We start from the raw sequence: 13,738 nt of genomic DNA, 5'->3' as shown, positions 1-13,738 counted from the left end.
GAACAAATCTTTTGTAGTATGATTGGGCATCTCCTGGGTATATTCCCAAGAGTGGTAATGCTGGATCCTGAGGTAAGTTGATTCCAATTTTCTGATTTCCAAAGTGGTTGCACAAGTTTGCATTCCCACCAGCAATGGATGAGTGTTCCCCTTATTCCACATCCTCTCCAGCATAGTCTATCATTGTTTTTTGTTTTAGCTATTCTGAGAGGTGTAAGATGGTATCTCAAAGTTGTTTTGATTTGAATTTCCCTGATCACTAAGGAAGTTGAAGATGACCTTAAGTACCTTTTGGCCATTTGAACTTCTGTTGAGAATTCTCTGTTCAGTTCAGTACCCCATTTTTTAATTGCATTATTTAGAATTTTAATGCCTAGTTTCTTGAGTTCTTTATATATTTTGGAGATCAGACCTTTGTCTGATGCGGGGTTAGTGAAGATCTCCCAATCAGTAGGATGCCTTTTTGTCTTAATGACTGTGTCCTTTGCTTTACAGAAGCTTCTCAGTTTCAGGAGGTTCCACTTATTCATTGTTTCTCATATTGTCTGTGCTACTGGGGTTATATGTAGGAAGTGGTCTCCTGTGCCCATGTGTTGCAGTCTACTTCCTACTTTCTCTTCTGTAAGGTTCAGTGTGTTCGGATTTATATTGAGGTCCTTAATCCATTTGGACTTGAGTTTTGTGCATGGTGAGTTAATTTATATAAGACTTTGTAGGCAAAGTGTTACCACATTTTAAAAGGTCACACTGTGCATAAGAAAGAAAACACACGTTTGTCTGACTGCTTCTTCGTCTTCCCTAAGTTTCAGAAGGGTTACAGTGCTGTAAACGACAAGCTTTGTAAAAGAGTAATTTTGAGAACCAGTGGCTGGAATGAGTTCTCAGAATTGAACCAGTCCTGTTGGATCCTTTGGATGGACAAAAGCAGAAGTTGGAGTCCGATGGCCGCTGGAGTGAACGTGAGCAGCCGAGAGGATGATCTCAGCTGTTAAGATGAGGTTTTGTGTCTTAGCTCTGCCAGATCATCAGGGATGGAGAAGAACACTAGCTAGTGAAACTGGAATATGGAAAGAAAACACTACTAATTAAAAGTAGGAAGGAAATGAGGAGCCATAGCAAACAAAACAAGAATGGTAGAACAGCAGCCTGGGAGTCAAAGGAAAAGAGGGACAAAGAACAAAGAACAGCTGAGAGCTAGGGAGTCAAAAGAAGAGGAGTGGCAGCTGACAGGGGGCTTTCTTCACATGGAGGATGCTGGTGAACTTGACCAAACCTTTGGGTAGAGGTGATATATGTTAATTTTCATTCTGTTCTCAGAAATCTAGGACCAGCCTGCCTTTAGTTTACTTACGAGGTAGGGCTATGTCTTCAGCATCTAGGATAGATTCTTTGTTTGAAAGACATCATTATTCTCTAAGTCTCAAACATCTCCAAAATGAAGCGCTGCAAATTTAAAGGCAATTTAAGAATGTATGCATCACTTACTGTGAGAAAGTATTTTCAGATTTTCTATTTACTGTACTTCTTTGCATGGGCAGTAAAAGCATGAAGTATGTCAACTCATACCCACTAATGGAAACACCACTTTTTTCTGTTTTCTTTCTCTTTTTTTTTGTTATTGATTTTTATTGATCTCTACACTTTTCTCTGCTCCTCTCCCTGCCTGTCCCCTTCAACCCTCCCCCAAGGTCCCCATGCTCCCAATTTACTCAGGAGATCTTGTCTTTTTCTACGTCCCATGTAAATTAGATCGACATACATCTCTCAGGATCATCTTTGTTGTCTAGGTTCTCTGTTCTTGTGATTTGTGGGCAGGTTGTATTTGCTGTATATTTAAAAACCACTTATGAGTGAGTACAAGTGATAATTGTCTTTCTGTATCTGGGTTACCTCACTCAAAATAATGTTTTCTAGCTCCATCCATTTTCCTGCAAAATTCAAGATGTCATTTTTTCTGCTGTGTAGTACTCCATTGTGTACCACATTTTCCTTATCCATTCTTTGGTCAAGGGCCATTTAGCTTGTTTCCAGGCTCTGGCTATGACAAACAGTGCTGCTATGAATATAGTTGAGCACATTTCCTTGTGGCACGATTGAGCATCCTTTGGATATATACCCAAAATATTAGAGGATCTTGAGGAAGGTTATTTCCTAATTTTCTGAGAAATCACCACACTGACATCCAAAGGGGTTGTGCCAGCTTACATTCCCACCAGCAATGCAGGAGTGTTCCCCTTTCCCCACAAACTCTCCAGCATAAGTTGTCATCAGTGTTTTTGATCTTTGCCATTCTTACAGGTGTAAGATAGAATCTCAGAGTTGTTTTGTCTTGTTGACCGTGTCCTTTGCTTTACAGACGCGTTTCAGTTTCAGGAGATCCTATTTATTAATTGTTTTTCTCAATGCCTGTGCTGCTGGGGTTCTATTTAGGAAGTGGTCTCCTGTGCTAATGTGTTCAAGTGTGCTCCCCACTTTCTCTTCTATGAGGTTCAGTGTGACTGGCTTTATGTTGAGGTCTTTGATCCATTTGGACTTGAGTTTTATGCATGGTGATAGATATGGATCTATTTTGATTCTTCTACATGCTGATATCCAGTTATGCCAGCACCACTTGTTAAATATGCTTTCTTTTTCCATTTGATATTTTTTGCTTCTTTGTCAAAAATAAACTGTTCAAAGATGTGTGGGTTGATATCCAGATCTTTGATTCGGTTCCATTGCTCTCCTGTCTGTCTTTGTGCTAATACCAGGCTGTTTTCAGTACTGTAGCTCTGTAGTAGAGTTTGAAGTAGATTGTGATCCCACCAGAAGTTCCTTTATTGTATAGGATTATTTTGGCTATCCTGGGTTTTTTGCTTTTCCATATGAAGTTGAGTACTGTTCTTTCAAGATCTGAAGAATTTTGCTGGGCATTGCTTTGAATCTGTAGCACTCAGGAGGCAGAGGTAGGCAGATCTGAGTTCAAGGCTACCTGCTTTTGGTAAGATTGCCATTTGGGTATGTTGTGTAGTCATTTTCATTCAATTTTAGGGAGTTTTTAATTTGTCCCTTTATTTCTTCCTTGGCCCATTGATGATTCAGGTGAGCATTGTTTAATTTCCATGTGTTTGTGAGTTTTCTGGAGTTAGTATTGTTATTGGTTTCTAGTTTTAAACCATGGTGATCTGATAAGGCACATGGGGTTATTCCAAGTTTTTTATATTTGTTGAGGTTTGTTTTGTTACTAAGTATGTGGTTAGTTTTTGAGAAGGTTCCATGTGGTGCTTAGAAGAAGTTGTATTCTTTTATGTTTGGATGGAATATTCTATAGATGTCTTTTTATGTATGTGGTTAGTTTTTGAGAAGGTTCCATGTGGTGCTTAGAAGAAGTTGTATTCTTTTATGTTTGGATGGAATATTCTATAGATGTCTTTTTTAAGTCCATTTGGGTCATAACATCTGTTAGTTCCCTTATTTCTCTGTTCATTTTTTGTCTGACTGACCTTTCCAATGGTGAGAGTGGAGTGTTGAAGTATCAGACTATTAGAGTGAGGTTTAATATATGATTTAAGCTTTAGGAGTGTTTCTTTTACATATGAGGGTGCCCTTGTATTTGCGGCACAGATGTTCAGTATTGAGATTTCCTCTTGATGGATTTTTCCTGTGACTAATATGAAATGTCCTTCTTTTCTCTGATTGATTTTAGTTTGAAGTCTATTTTGTTCGATATTAGGATAGCTACACCTGCTTTTTTCTTAGGTCCATTTGATTGGAATATTTTTTCCCAACCCTTTACTCTGAGACAATGTCTGTCTTTGAGGTTGAGATGTGTTTCTTGTATGCAGAAGGATGGATTTTGTTTTCTTAACTAATCTGTTAGCCTGTTCCTTTTTATAGGTGAGTTGAGCCCATTTATATATTAATATAATAACAGGATATTAATGACCAATGATTGCTATCTCCTGTTAATTTAGTTTTTCATTGTTGATGATGTGAATTTGTGCGTTTTCCCCTTCTTTGGGATTTGCTGCTATGAGACCGTCAATTGTCTGTGTTTTTGTTAATGTAGCCAAGTTCCTTGGGTTGGAGTTTTCCTTGTAGTATTTTGTGCAGGGCTGGGTTTGTGGCTAGGTTATATATTGTTTTGTCATGGTTTTGTCATGGAATACCTTGTTTTGTTCTTCTATGGTGATTGAAAGTTTTGCTGGGTATAGTAGTCTGGGCTGGTACCCATGGTCTCTTAATATATGCATAAGGCTTGACCATGACCTTCTGGCTTTCATTGTCTCCAGTGAGAAGTCAGGTGTAATTCTGATAGGTCTACCTTCATATTTTGCTTGGCCTTTTTCCTTTGCAGCTCTTAATATTCTTTCTTTATTCTGTATGTTTAGTGATTTGATGATTATGTGACGAGGGGACTTTTTTTTCTTTGATCCAGTCTATTTGGTGTTCTGTAAGCTTCTTTTATCTTCATAGGCATATCTTTCTTTAGGTTTGGAAATTTTTCTTATACGATTTTGTTAAATATATTTTCTGTGCCTTTGAGTTGAACTTCTTCTTCTTCCATACCTATTATTCTTAGATTTGGCCTTTTCATAGTGTCCCATATTTTCTGGATATTTTGGCTTGAGCTTTTGTTAAATTTAATATTTTCTTTAATTGACACATCTGTTTCCTCTATTGTATCTTCAGCACTTGAGATTCTGTCTTCCATCTCTTGAATTCTGCTGTTCATGCTTGCATTTTTGGTTCCTGATCATTGTCTCATGGTTTCTGTTTCTAAATTCCCTCGGCTTGTGTTTTCTTTATTGTCTCTATTTAAATTTCAAGTTTTGAATAGTTTCTTTCATATGTTTGATTTCTTTTTCTTGGTTTTATTTATTGGATGTCTTCCAATTTTTTGTTTGTCTTTTTCTCTTTCTTCGAGGGAATTTCCCATTTCCTCTTTAAGAGTTTTAAACATTCTCCTGAAGTTATTTTTTAGCTCATTTTCTTCTGATTCATCTATATTTGGTTATTCAGGTCTTGTTGTTGTAGGGTCTTTAGGTTTTACTGGTGTTTGTGTTGCTCTTTGTGGTGTTGTGTGTGTTCTTACCTTTTCTACTCATCTTTTCCTCTAATAGGTGTGGTTTGGGCTGTCTGGGATTCTGTTGATTAATCTTATAGGTTCCAGTGAATCCAAGGCTCAGATGGTTGTTCCTCATGGTACAGTCAGTGCCACGGTTCTAGTTACCCCTTTGGTCACTCCATGTTCCTGGAGGTTGCTCAGAGTTCCCGGGCTTTGCTCCACTCCCTTGGAGTTTGCTGTCTCAAGCCTGCTCTAGCCTAGGTTGTTGGCTCAGACCTGTTTCTGTAAACGTCCCTGGCTTAGGGTTGGTCCTATAAAGGACTCTGGCTCCAGTCTACTCCCTTAGAGTTTCCAGTCTCGGGCATACCCAGATCCACAGAGGACCTGGCTCAGGCTTACTCCCTTAGAGGTCCCAGACTCACACTCGGACCCACAGAGGTTTCTGGTTCCTGCCTATTCCCTTTGATGTCCCAGACGAACACCCAGACCCACATAGGTCCTAGCTCAGGCCTATTCTCTCTGAGGTCCCAGACTTACTTGTTTTCAAATTTCATATATATTCCCCCCTCCTCCCTTCAACATCTCTCAAGTCCTCCCACTTTCAAATTCACGGCCTCCTTTAATTTTTATTGTTACATATGTATAAACATATACATACAAGCTACTGAGTCCATTTATTGCTTGTATGTGTATGTTTTTAGGGCCAACAAATTGATATCCAATTGGGGTTCCACCCTGGGGAAGACTAATTCTCCCTCTCTCAGCAGTTATTGATATCCAATTGGGGTTCCACCCTGGGGAAGACTAATTCTCCCTCTCTCAGCAGTTATTAATCGGCTGTAGTTCTTCATCTATGCCTTGTGAGTCCTTCTGTCCTTGTTTGTGCGTCGACTGGTGTTGTTATTGTTCAGGTTTTGTTTAAGTAGTCATGCTGTTGAGGCATGAGTGTAGTTTCCCTGCCATATAATCTTAAAGCAAACCCCCTAGTCATCTAGCTCTTAGAACCTTTTCTCCCTCTTTTCCATGATGTTCCCAGAGCTGTGGGTGCAGGGGTTGTGTTGGATTATCAGTTGGGGCTTTGTATCTTACAGTCAGTTGTTCTCTGTATCTTATTCAACTGTGGCTTTCTGTAATGGATTCTGTCTTCTGCACAAAGAAGCTTCATTGATGAGGGGTAAGAAGTACACTCCTCCGTGGGTGTAAGGACGAGATTCCCCTTCTTTGGAAAGGTAGCAGTACTTCTCTAGGTTCCGTGGCCTCACCAGCCATCAGTAGTTGACTAGGTTTTCTAGACCAGAAATGCATTCCATGCTTCTGAGCAGGGCTTACCCCAAGATAAAAGTATTCTTGATCCTTGGGAGATATCCTGCTATGCTTGCCACTGTGACTTACGAACCTCACAGCTGAGTATGACCGTTAGTTGCTTTTCTCCCTTAGCAGCTTGGCTTGCAGAGGAAGCTTGATTACTCCATGTCTTGTGTCAGAGAGTATAGGAACACTACATTAAATGTGATCTGATAATACAGCTAGTGGGAAAGTTGAAATAAATGCAATGCCTTTGTCCTTTTCTGATGTCATAGAGTGAAGACCTCTATTCAGTGCAAGTTGTAAAAATTAAGACTGAATAATTAGACTCACTGTGAATTTTGAACTATTAGGAGGTTTTGTTTTTTAAAGATTTTATTTACTTTTATGTGTATGAGTATTTTGTCTGCATGTATGTAAGTACACTGCATGCATGCCTGTGGAGTATAAACAGAAGTTTCTGTCCCGCTGGGTCCCACAGCCATTCAGTCCCAAAGAAACACACAGAGGCTTATATTATTTACAAACTGTTTGGCCTATTAGCACAGGCTTATTATAAACTAGCTCTTACAACTTAAATTAACCCATAATTCTTGTCTTTGTTTAGCCATCTGGCTTGGTATCTTTAATCAGTGAAGCATCCTCATCTTGTTTCCTCTGCATCTGGCTGGTAACAACATTTCTGCCTTTCCTCTTTCCAGAATTTTAGTCTGGTTACCCCATCTATACTTCCTCCCTAGCTACTGGACAATTAGCATTTATTAAACCAATATGAGTGACAAATCTTTATAGGGTACAAAAATATTATCCCATAGCTATGGAGGCCAGAAGGAGGGCACTGGATCCCCTGGAACTGTAGTTAAGGACTGTTGTAAGACACCATTTAGGTGTTGGGAACTGAGCCTTCATCCTCCAGCCCTGGTCAGTTTTCTTGAGACAGGCATAAGCTAGTTAGCATGGTGTGAATATTGTTTCCTCTCCTCCTCCTCCCCCACCCCCAGTTCTTCTCATCCTCCTACGTAGTGCTCAGATCTGCTCTCTTTTTTCCATCCCTCTGCCACTCTTCAAGGATGGCTATTGTTACATTTCACTTGAATTCTTGCTTCTAGTCTTATCTTTTCATCCTATAATCAAAATGACTCTAAAGCTACTGTCTTACTTAAAATCACATAATGCCTTATTGTTATCTCTACGATAAAGTCCCAAAAATATTTTTGTGACCTGCAATGCCTTTGTGGTTGGAATTACATTAGGCATATAGATGGATTAGGAGACAGCCTGTGTCAACTTTTGAAACACACTAATGTGGTTTATCTATTTATTATGACATGCTTAAGTTTTCTTATTGTTTTGTGCTTTAATTTTTTTTAAGTTTTTCAAGACATGGTTCTGTGGGTATCCCTGGCTGTCCTGAAACTCATTCTGTAAACTCAACAGAACCACCTGCCTCTACCTTCCAAGTGCTGAGATTAAAGGTGTGTGCCTTTATGCCCAGCTTGCTTTGTACTCTTGAGTGTATAGAGGTCCTCAACATCTTTTATTATACTTACTCCTGTTATTTTTGCAAAATTCAGCAATATTTTCCAGTAGATGCTCCAGTTCCTTCGGGCTGTAAACATAAAGAACCGTACCCATTACAAACAGGAACCGTTTGGTTTCCTTCCCTCTCACCTGACTCCTCCGTTACTTCCACTTCCCTTTCCCTGTCCCTTTTTACCTTTCCTCAGTGCTTAGGGCTCCCAGTGCACTGTTGAGTAGAAGTGATAATAGGTAAGTTCTTCTACATTAAGTATAATTTAAGGTAGTCATTCTTCTACACTAAATGTAAATATTAGCTATAGATGTTCATAGACGTGCTTTGTCCATTTGGGGAATTTGCCAAATATTATTAGTTTGTTAAAAGGATTAATTCCCCCCCCCCACGTCTATTGAAGTGGTCTTTTAGATTTTCTCCCATCAACTGTTAATACCTTGAATTATGTTTATCTATCTGTCTGTTATGTATCTATCTGTCTGTCTGTCTGTCTGTCTGTCTTGTTTTTCACTCCTGAGGTATGTTTGCTTGGTAACAATATGTTAACCTATATTTACATTATTGGATTCCCTTTGATAATTCTTTGTCAAGAATTTTTTCATTAGCATTTGGAGGTAGTGTTGATTTATAATTTTATTACAGTGACTTCATCAGATTGTAGGTTAGGTTGGCCTCAAACTCATAGCCTCCATTTCAGGAATTTGGAATGACTCTGATGTGGCAAGAACCCCAGGCTCTGTTCCAGCTGCTTTGCCCACCGCCTACTCCCACAGCATATTTCCTTCTAGCCTGTTCTTCCTTTTCTTCAAAGACTTTCTTCCTTGGGTCGCTAAGTTTAGTGCCTCATTCTCTCCTTGGTTCTCACTTGTCTTGTTTTCTAGTGTCCAGCAGATTGACTTTCCTACTCTGACATTCGTCTTACAATGGATCCAAACTTTGTTTTAATGAAGTTTGCTAGATTGTAACATTGGAAGAGCAATCCTCTTAGTTAGTGAAGGGCTGAGCAAATAAACCTCCTGTTACTACAGAAGGAGAATGCACCATGAAGAAATGCCTCCAACTGCTGCCCAGTTCTCTCTCTTCATTGTTTCTTTTCTTCTGTGCAGGAATTTTAGCAATGAAGAAAACTAACAAGTTTTTCTTCCAATTCCATACTGTGTGTACAATCAGCTGTTTTCATCTTTCCAATTCCTGTTCTTATGTAATAGTGGTATCTACATGTAGTTTAGATGTTTATTTCTTTTATTCCAAGTGATTATGGCTGGAAAGAATTAGTTATGTGAGAATGACTTAGGTAATAACATCTTCTCATTCTGATTATTTCCCTTTAGGAAAGACACTGCTGATCCTGTAACATGGAGGATTGTCTTCATACCTCATCTGAGAATCTGTCCAAGTTGGTCAGCTGGGCCCACAGCCATGGGACCATTTGCAGCCTCATTCCAAACCTGAAACATTTGCTTTCTGAAGGTTCCCATGGGAACCTGACTGCAATGTGGGGCTGTAGTGCTGGCCATGCTTACCACTGGCCACTAACAGCTACTTGCAGAGCTGGGTCCCAAGAGAGGGTTTGTTTCCAGGACAACCGAAGTTTTAATTCTGATAGTCCCAGTATAATTGGGGTGCCTTCTGAGACACAGACTAGCCCTGTGGAAAGATACCCTGGGAGACCCGTGAAGGCAAAGCTGGAATATAGCCGAACCAGAGACTCTTGTGACTTCTCTTACTGCAGTGAGCCCTCTGAACTGGACGAAGCTGTTGAGGAGTATGAAGATGAAAACACACTGTTTGACATGGTTTGCGAGTCTTCTGTTACAGATGAAGACAGTGACTTTGAACCCCAAACCCAGAGGCCTCAAAGTATTGCTCGTAAAAGGCCAGGAATAGTCCCATCTTCCATCCATTCAAGTTCCCAGGGACAGATGGTTGATGAGTGCAGTAGTGATGTCATCATCAAGAAAATCAAGCAAGAGATTCCTGAAGATTATTACATTGTAGCAAATGCAGAGCTGACTGGAGGGGTAGATGGACCAGCCCTTTCCTTGACACAGATGGCAAAACCCAAGCCTCAAACTCATGCTGGTCCCTCCTGTGTAGGGTCTGCTAAACTGATTCCCCATGTAACATCTGCCATCAGTACAGAGCTAGACCCACAGATAATGTCAGCATCCCCCTCTGTGATCTCCAGACCAATCATCCCAAAGACTGCTAGGGTATCGCTGGCTTCACCAAACAGAGGACCCACTGGTGCCCATGGCACTGCCCACCAGGTGACCATGCAGATGCCTGTGAGCACATCACATCCTAACAAACAGATCAGTATTCCTTTGTCTGCCCTTCAACTGCCTGGACAGGATGAACAGGTGGCTTCAGAGGAGTTCCTGCCCCATTTGCCTAGCCAGGTCTCATCTTGTGAGGTAGCCCTCTCTCCCTCAGTGAACACAGAGCCTGAAGTGAGTTCCAGTCAACAGCAGCCTCCTGTCGCTCCAACCATAACCACTGAAGCCACTGCACAGTGCATTCCAGGTATGGAACACGAGGTGACCATAAATCCCTCATCCGCATACTTTAGAGAATTCTGCGCCGTCAGCACTTCTAAGACCATTGGTTTAGTTTGCTAGGATGCAGTCATTTTTCATTGTCAGGAAGACAGAAATAATTAAATGTTTTACATGTAATGAATACTGTGGAGGAACTCTATCTGAAGAAGGCTTTCCATTTGGTAGTACACCTTAGGGCTAAGATGGCAACTGGAAGATTGTGCTTTTGATGGCTAGATTTAAGGTTCACATCCAACCTTAGATGAGCTTTTATAGTAAATCTATTTTTGAAAAAATTTCTTTTTCCTATTGGTATCAAGGTAGTTAAGCCAACTGATATTGAATAAGGTATATGATAATATTTTTTCTTACTTTTTATTTGATCAAGTTTCCTATTGCCATTCATTTTAGTTAGTGTGATAATTTAAACTGATTTTATAAAAGAAACAGGTAACTTCTTAAACAAGTATTTGATCCCATCTCTCAAAACTTAACAGAATCAGATAACATACATTTCTGGAGTAGGCCAGCTTAACTCGGTACATTCACAATGAGAGGTTTGTAGAGCTTTTCATAGCTGCTACCTCTGCACTTCTAACATTCTAGTGTTCTTTAATTCAAATATCCATTGTTTATTTGAGCCAGGATATTGTGATATATAGGGGGTTTGATGTGCATTCTTTGGACATCTATAATTCAAATCTAAGAGGACATAAGTAGGTGTATGGACAAGGGTGAATAGATACACAGAGAATAAAGAAAGCAGAACACTTCGGCAAATTTAGTCCCTCTCAACGGGGCATGCATTTGGGGAAGCATCCTTTTTTTTTTTTTAAAGATTTTTAGTTATTTATTTTATGCATATGAGTACTCTATCTACATGTAATGCCAGAAGAAGGCTTCAGATCCCACTGTAGATGGTGTGGGAATTGAATTCAGAACGCCTGGAAGAGCAGCCAGTGCTCATAAACACTGAGCCATCTCTCCAGATCTCAGGGAAACACCCTTAAACACTGAGCTACCTGTGTCTTTGGCCTGAAACTCCCTAGAATTAAGTTGCTTTTACAAGTGCTCATTTATAGTTATAGTATTAGCCCCCAAGGTCTCCTAAAGGAACTTACCACTGAAGATGTTTCTACCATAACCCTGCTGTCAATAATGACAGATACTGAAAATGATCAGTTGCTTTAAAAATTATGCTAGTTGAAAAGTCATGGGCTTTTATGTGGTTGTCTTTTAACAGTTTCATTGAAATGTGATTCATACCATAAAAGACACTTTTTAAAACTTTATTCTATGAGTGTTTGTGTCCATGTATATGTGTATCACGTTTGACTAGTGCCCAGGATTGTGAATCATCACGTGTCCTTTGCAGTGCTGCTCAGTCTCAGAAGAAGCAGTTTCTCTGTTCTTCTCCCAGTTCATGGCAACCGCTTATCTACTTTTGTGAATTTACTTTATAACCTCTTGTGACTACTTTGATTTAGTGTTGCATTTTCAGGGTCAATCCATATTAGAGCATTTTTTATTGCCAAGTAATATTTTACTATAAATATATCATGCTTTATTTTTCTTCAGTTGATGGACAGACGTGAGCTGTTTCCACCTTTGGTCTGTTTGCTTCTATGAACATTTATATACAAGTTATTAACGTGAGCATTTTCTTTGATTTTTGTGTGGGCAACTACTTTAGGGTGAGAAGCCACGAATCCATTTTCTAAAGCCATTTGGTTTTAACTCTTGGCACTAATGGACGAAGGTTCCTATTTCTCTGTATGTCACCAACACATTATTTTCTATGTTTTAGAAATTTCTCCTTTACTCTCAATACACAGGAGGCAGAGGTAGGCAAATCTTTGTGAGTCCGAGGCTAATTTGGTCTACATAGCAAGTTCTAAGCCACCTGGAGCTATGTAAGGAGACTGACTTAAAACAAAAAGTTACTATGCTTTTACATGTAAAAAGTAATATTACAATCTAGCCTTTATTATTTTAATAACTAATGATATTGATCATTTTTCATGTTCTTATTGGTCATATATGTATATTCTTTTGAAAATTTTCAGATTCTTTGCTTATCTTAAAAATAGATTCTCTTGTCTACTTTGAGTTGTAAGAATTCTCTGTATTCTGGATGTGAGTCCCTTAATGACTTGTAAGTATTTTTTCCTATTTATAGGCTTATTCTCAGTCATTCATTCATTCTCCCTCCCTCTCTTCCTCTCTTGTTCCACCCCTTCTCAGAGGAAGGCCTTGAACTTTTTTCCTCTACATCCTAGTGCTAGAATTATAGGCATTACCATGTCCAATTATGCTTTCTTTTTTTAAAAGAACTTTATACTTTAATTGTTATATAATCCTGTGGACTTAGACTGGGATAATCTTACATTGCTGGACACGTCTGTCAGGCAGAAAACATTTTTGTACTAGGAAATCAAACTTTTAATATGGAGGGTATACATAGTACTTTTCACTTAAATGGTTGTCTTTTTTTTTTTTAAGACAGCCTGGCAGAGTTTTCCATGTTATCAATTTATATTTAATGAAACAATTCAGAAATATATTTTGCAGAGTCATTTAGCATGTTCATAACTTACTAAGACTTCTGCTTTGATCCACACTAACTCTAACCCTGTGAAACAAGTTGTGGGACCCGACTATAAACCATATTTGAATGTTACTGCATAATTATATTTGGAAAAGAAATTTAACTTTTTTGAAAGACAAGCAGTTTTAATTCTTGCATTAGTGTTTGTATTACATTAGGGTTTTTTCTTCCTTTATTGAAATTGCACTTCTTATGTCAGCTATAAACGTCAGGCTTGACCAAGGATTGCATGTACTGTATCCAGCCATGAACTGGTCTTATTTTACTCTTATAAGGAGAATTAGTTTGGCCCAGTGTAGAACGCTCAAGAAAAGCACTCTGAAGAACCAGTAATGACAGATTTCTGAGATGTGGTTCTCATGTTGTGGAAAGATACAAAATTTTCAACATGTTACTGACTTCAGAGAAACTCTATTTGGACTGGAAACAACAGCGAGATTAATAAAAACCCAATCGACACTTCTGTGAGAGTTACAGAAACTTAACATAATTCACCTTTACTTCCTGAAGTCCAACCTAGGTTCTATATTCTAAATTTTAAAGTTTAACTTATTTACTTGTGTTTGTATGTTTATTTGTAGTTGATGGTCTCACATAATCTAAATATATATTAATGCATGTGATTACAGTATAAGGGGACCCTACACAATTAATGCATGTGATTATAGTATAAGGGGACCCTACACAATTAATGCATGTGATTA

The 13,738-nt window shown here is 38.9% G+C and overlaps 1 protein-coding gene across 4 annotated transcripts in view; it reads left to right on the top strand.

Annotated features, from left to right (window-relative positions):
• Positions 1 to 13,738, top strand: part of Kiaa1958 (KIAA1958 ortholog) — a 187,211-nt gene that overhangs the window by 98,464 nt on the left and 75,009 nt on the right. For all 4 annotated transcript variants that reach the window (XM_013348225.2, XM_013348226.2, XM_026782173.1 and 1 more), the window contains exon 2: positions 9,218 to 10,412. In XM_013348225.2, coding sequence (XP_013203679.1) covers positions 9,242 to 10,412 — 1,171 coding nt within the window. In that variant the 5' untranslated portion in view covers positions 9,218 to 9,241. The remainder of the gene's footprint in view (positions 1 to 9,217; positions 10,413 to 13,738) is intronic.

This window comes from Microtus ochrogaster, chromosome 10, assembly GCF_000317375.1.
Source record: "Microtus ochrogaster isolate Prairie Vole_2 chromosome 10, MicOch1.0, whole genome shotgun sequence".
Taxonomy (NCBI): domain Eukaryota; kingdom Metazoa; phylum Chordata; class Mammalia; order Rodentia; family Cricetidae; genus Microtus; species Microtus ochrogaster.
Note: the sequence above shows the minus strand (reverse complement) of the source record. Positions and strands in the feature narration are given on the sequence as shown.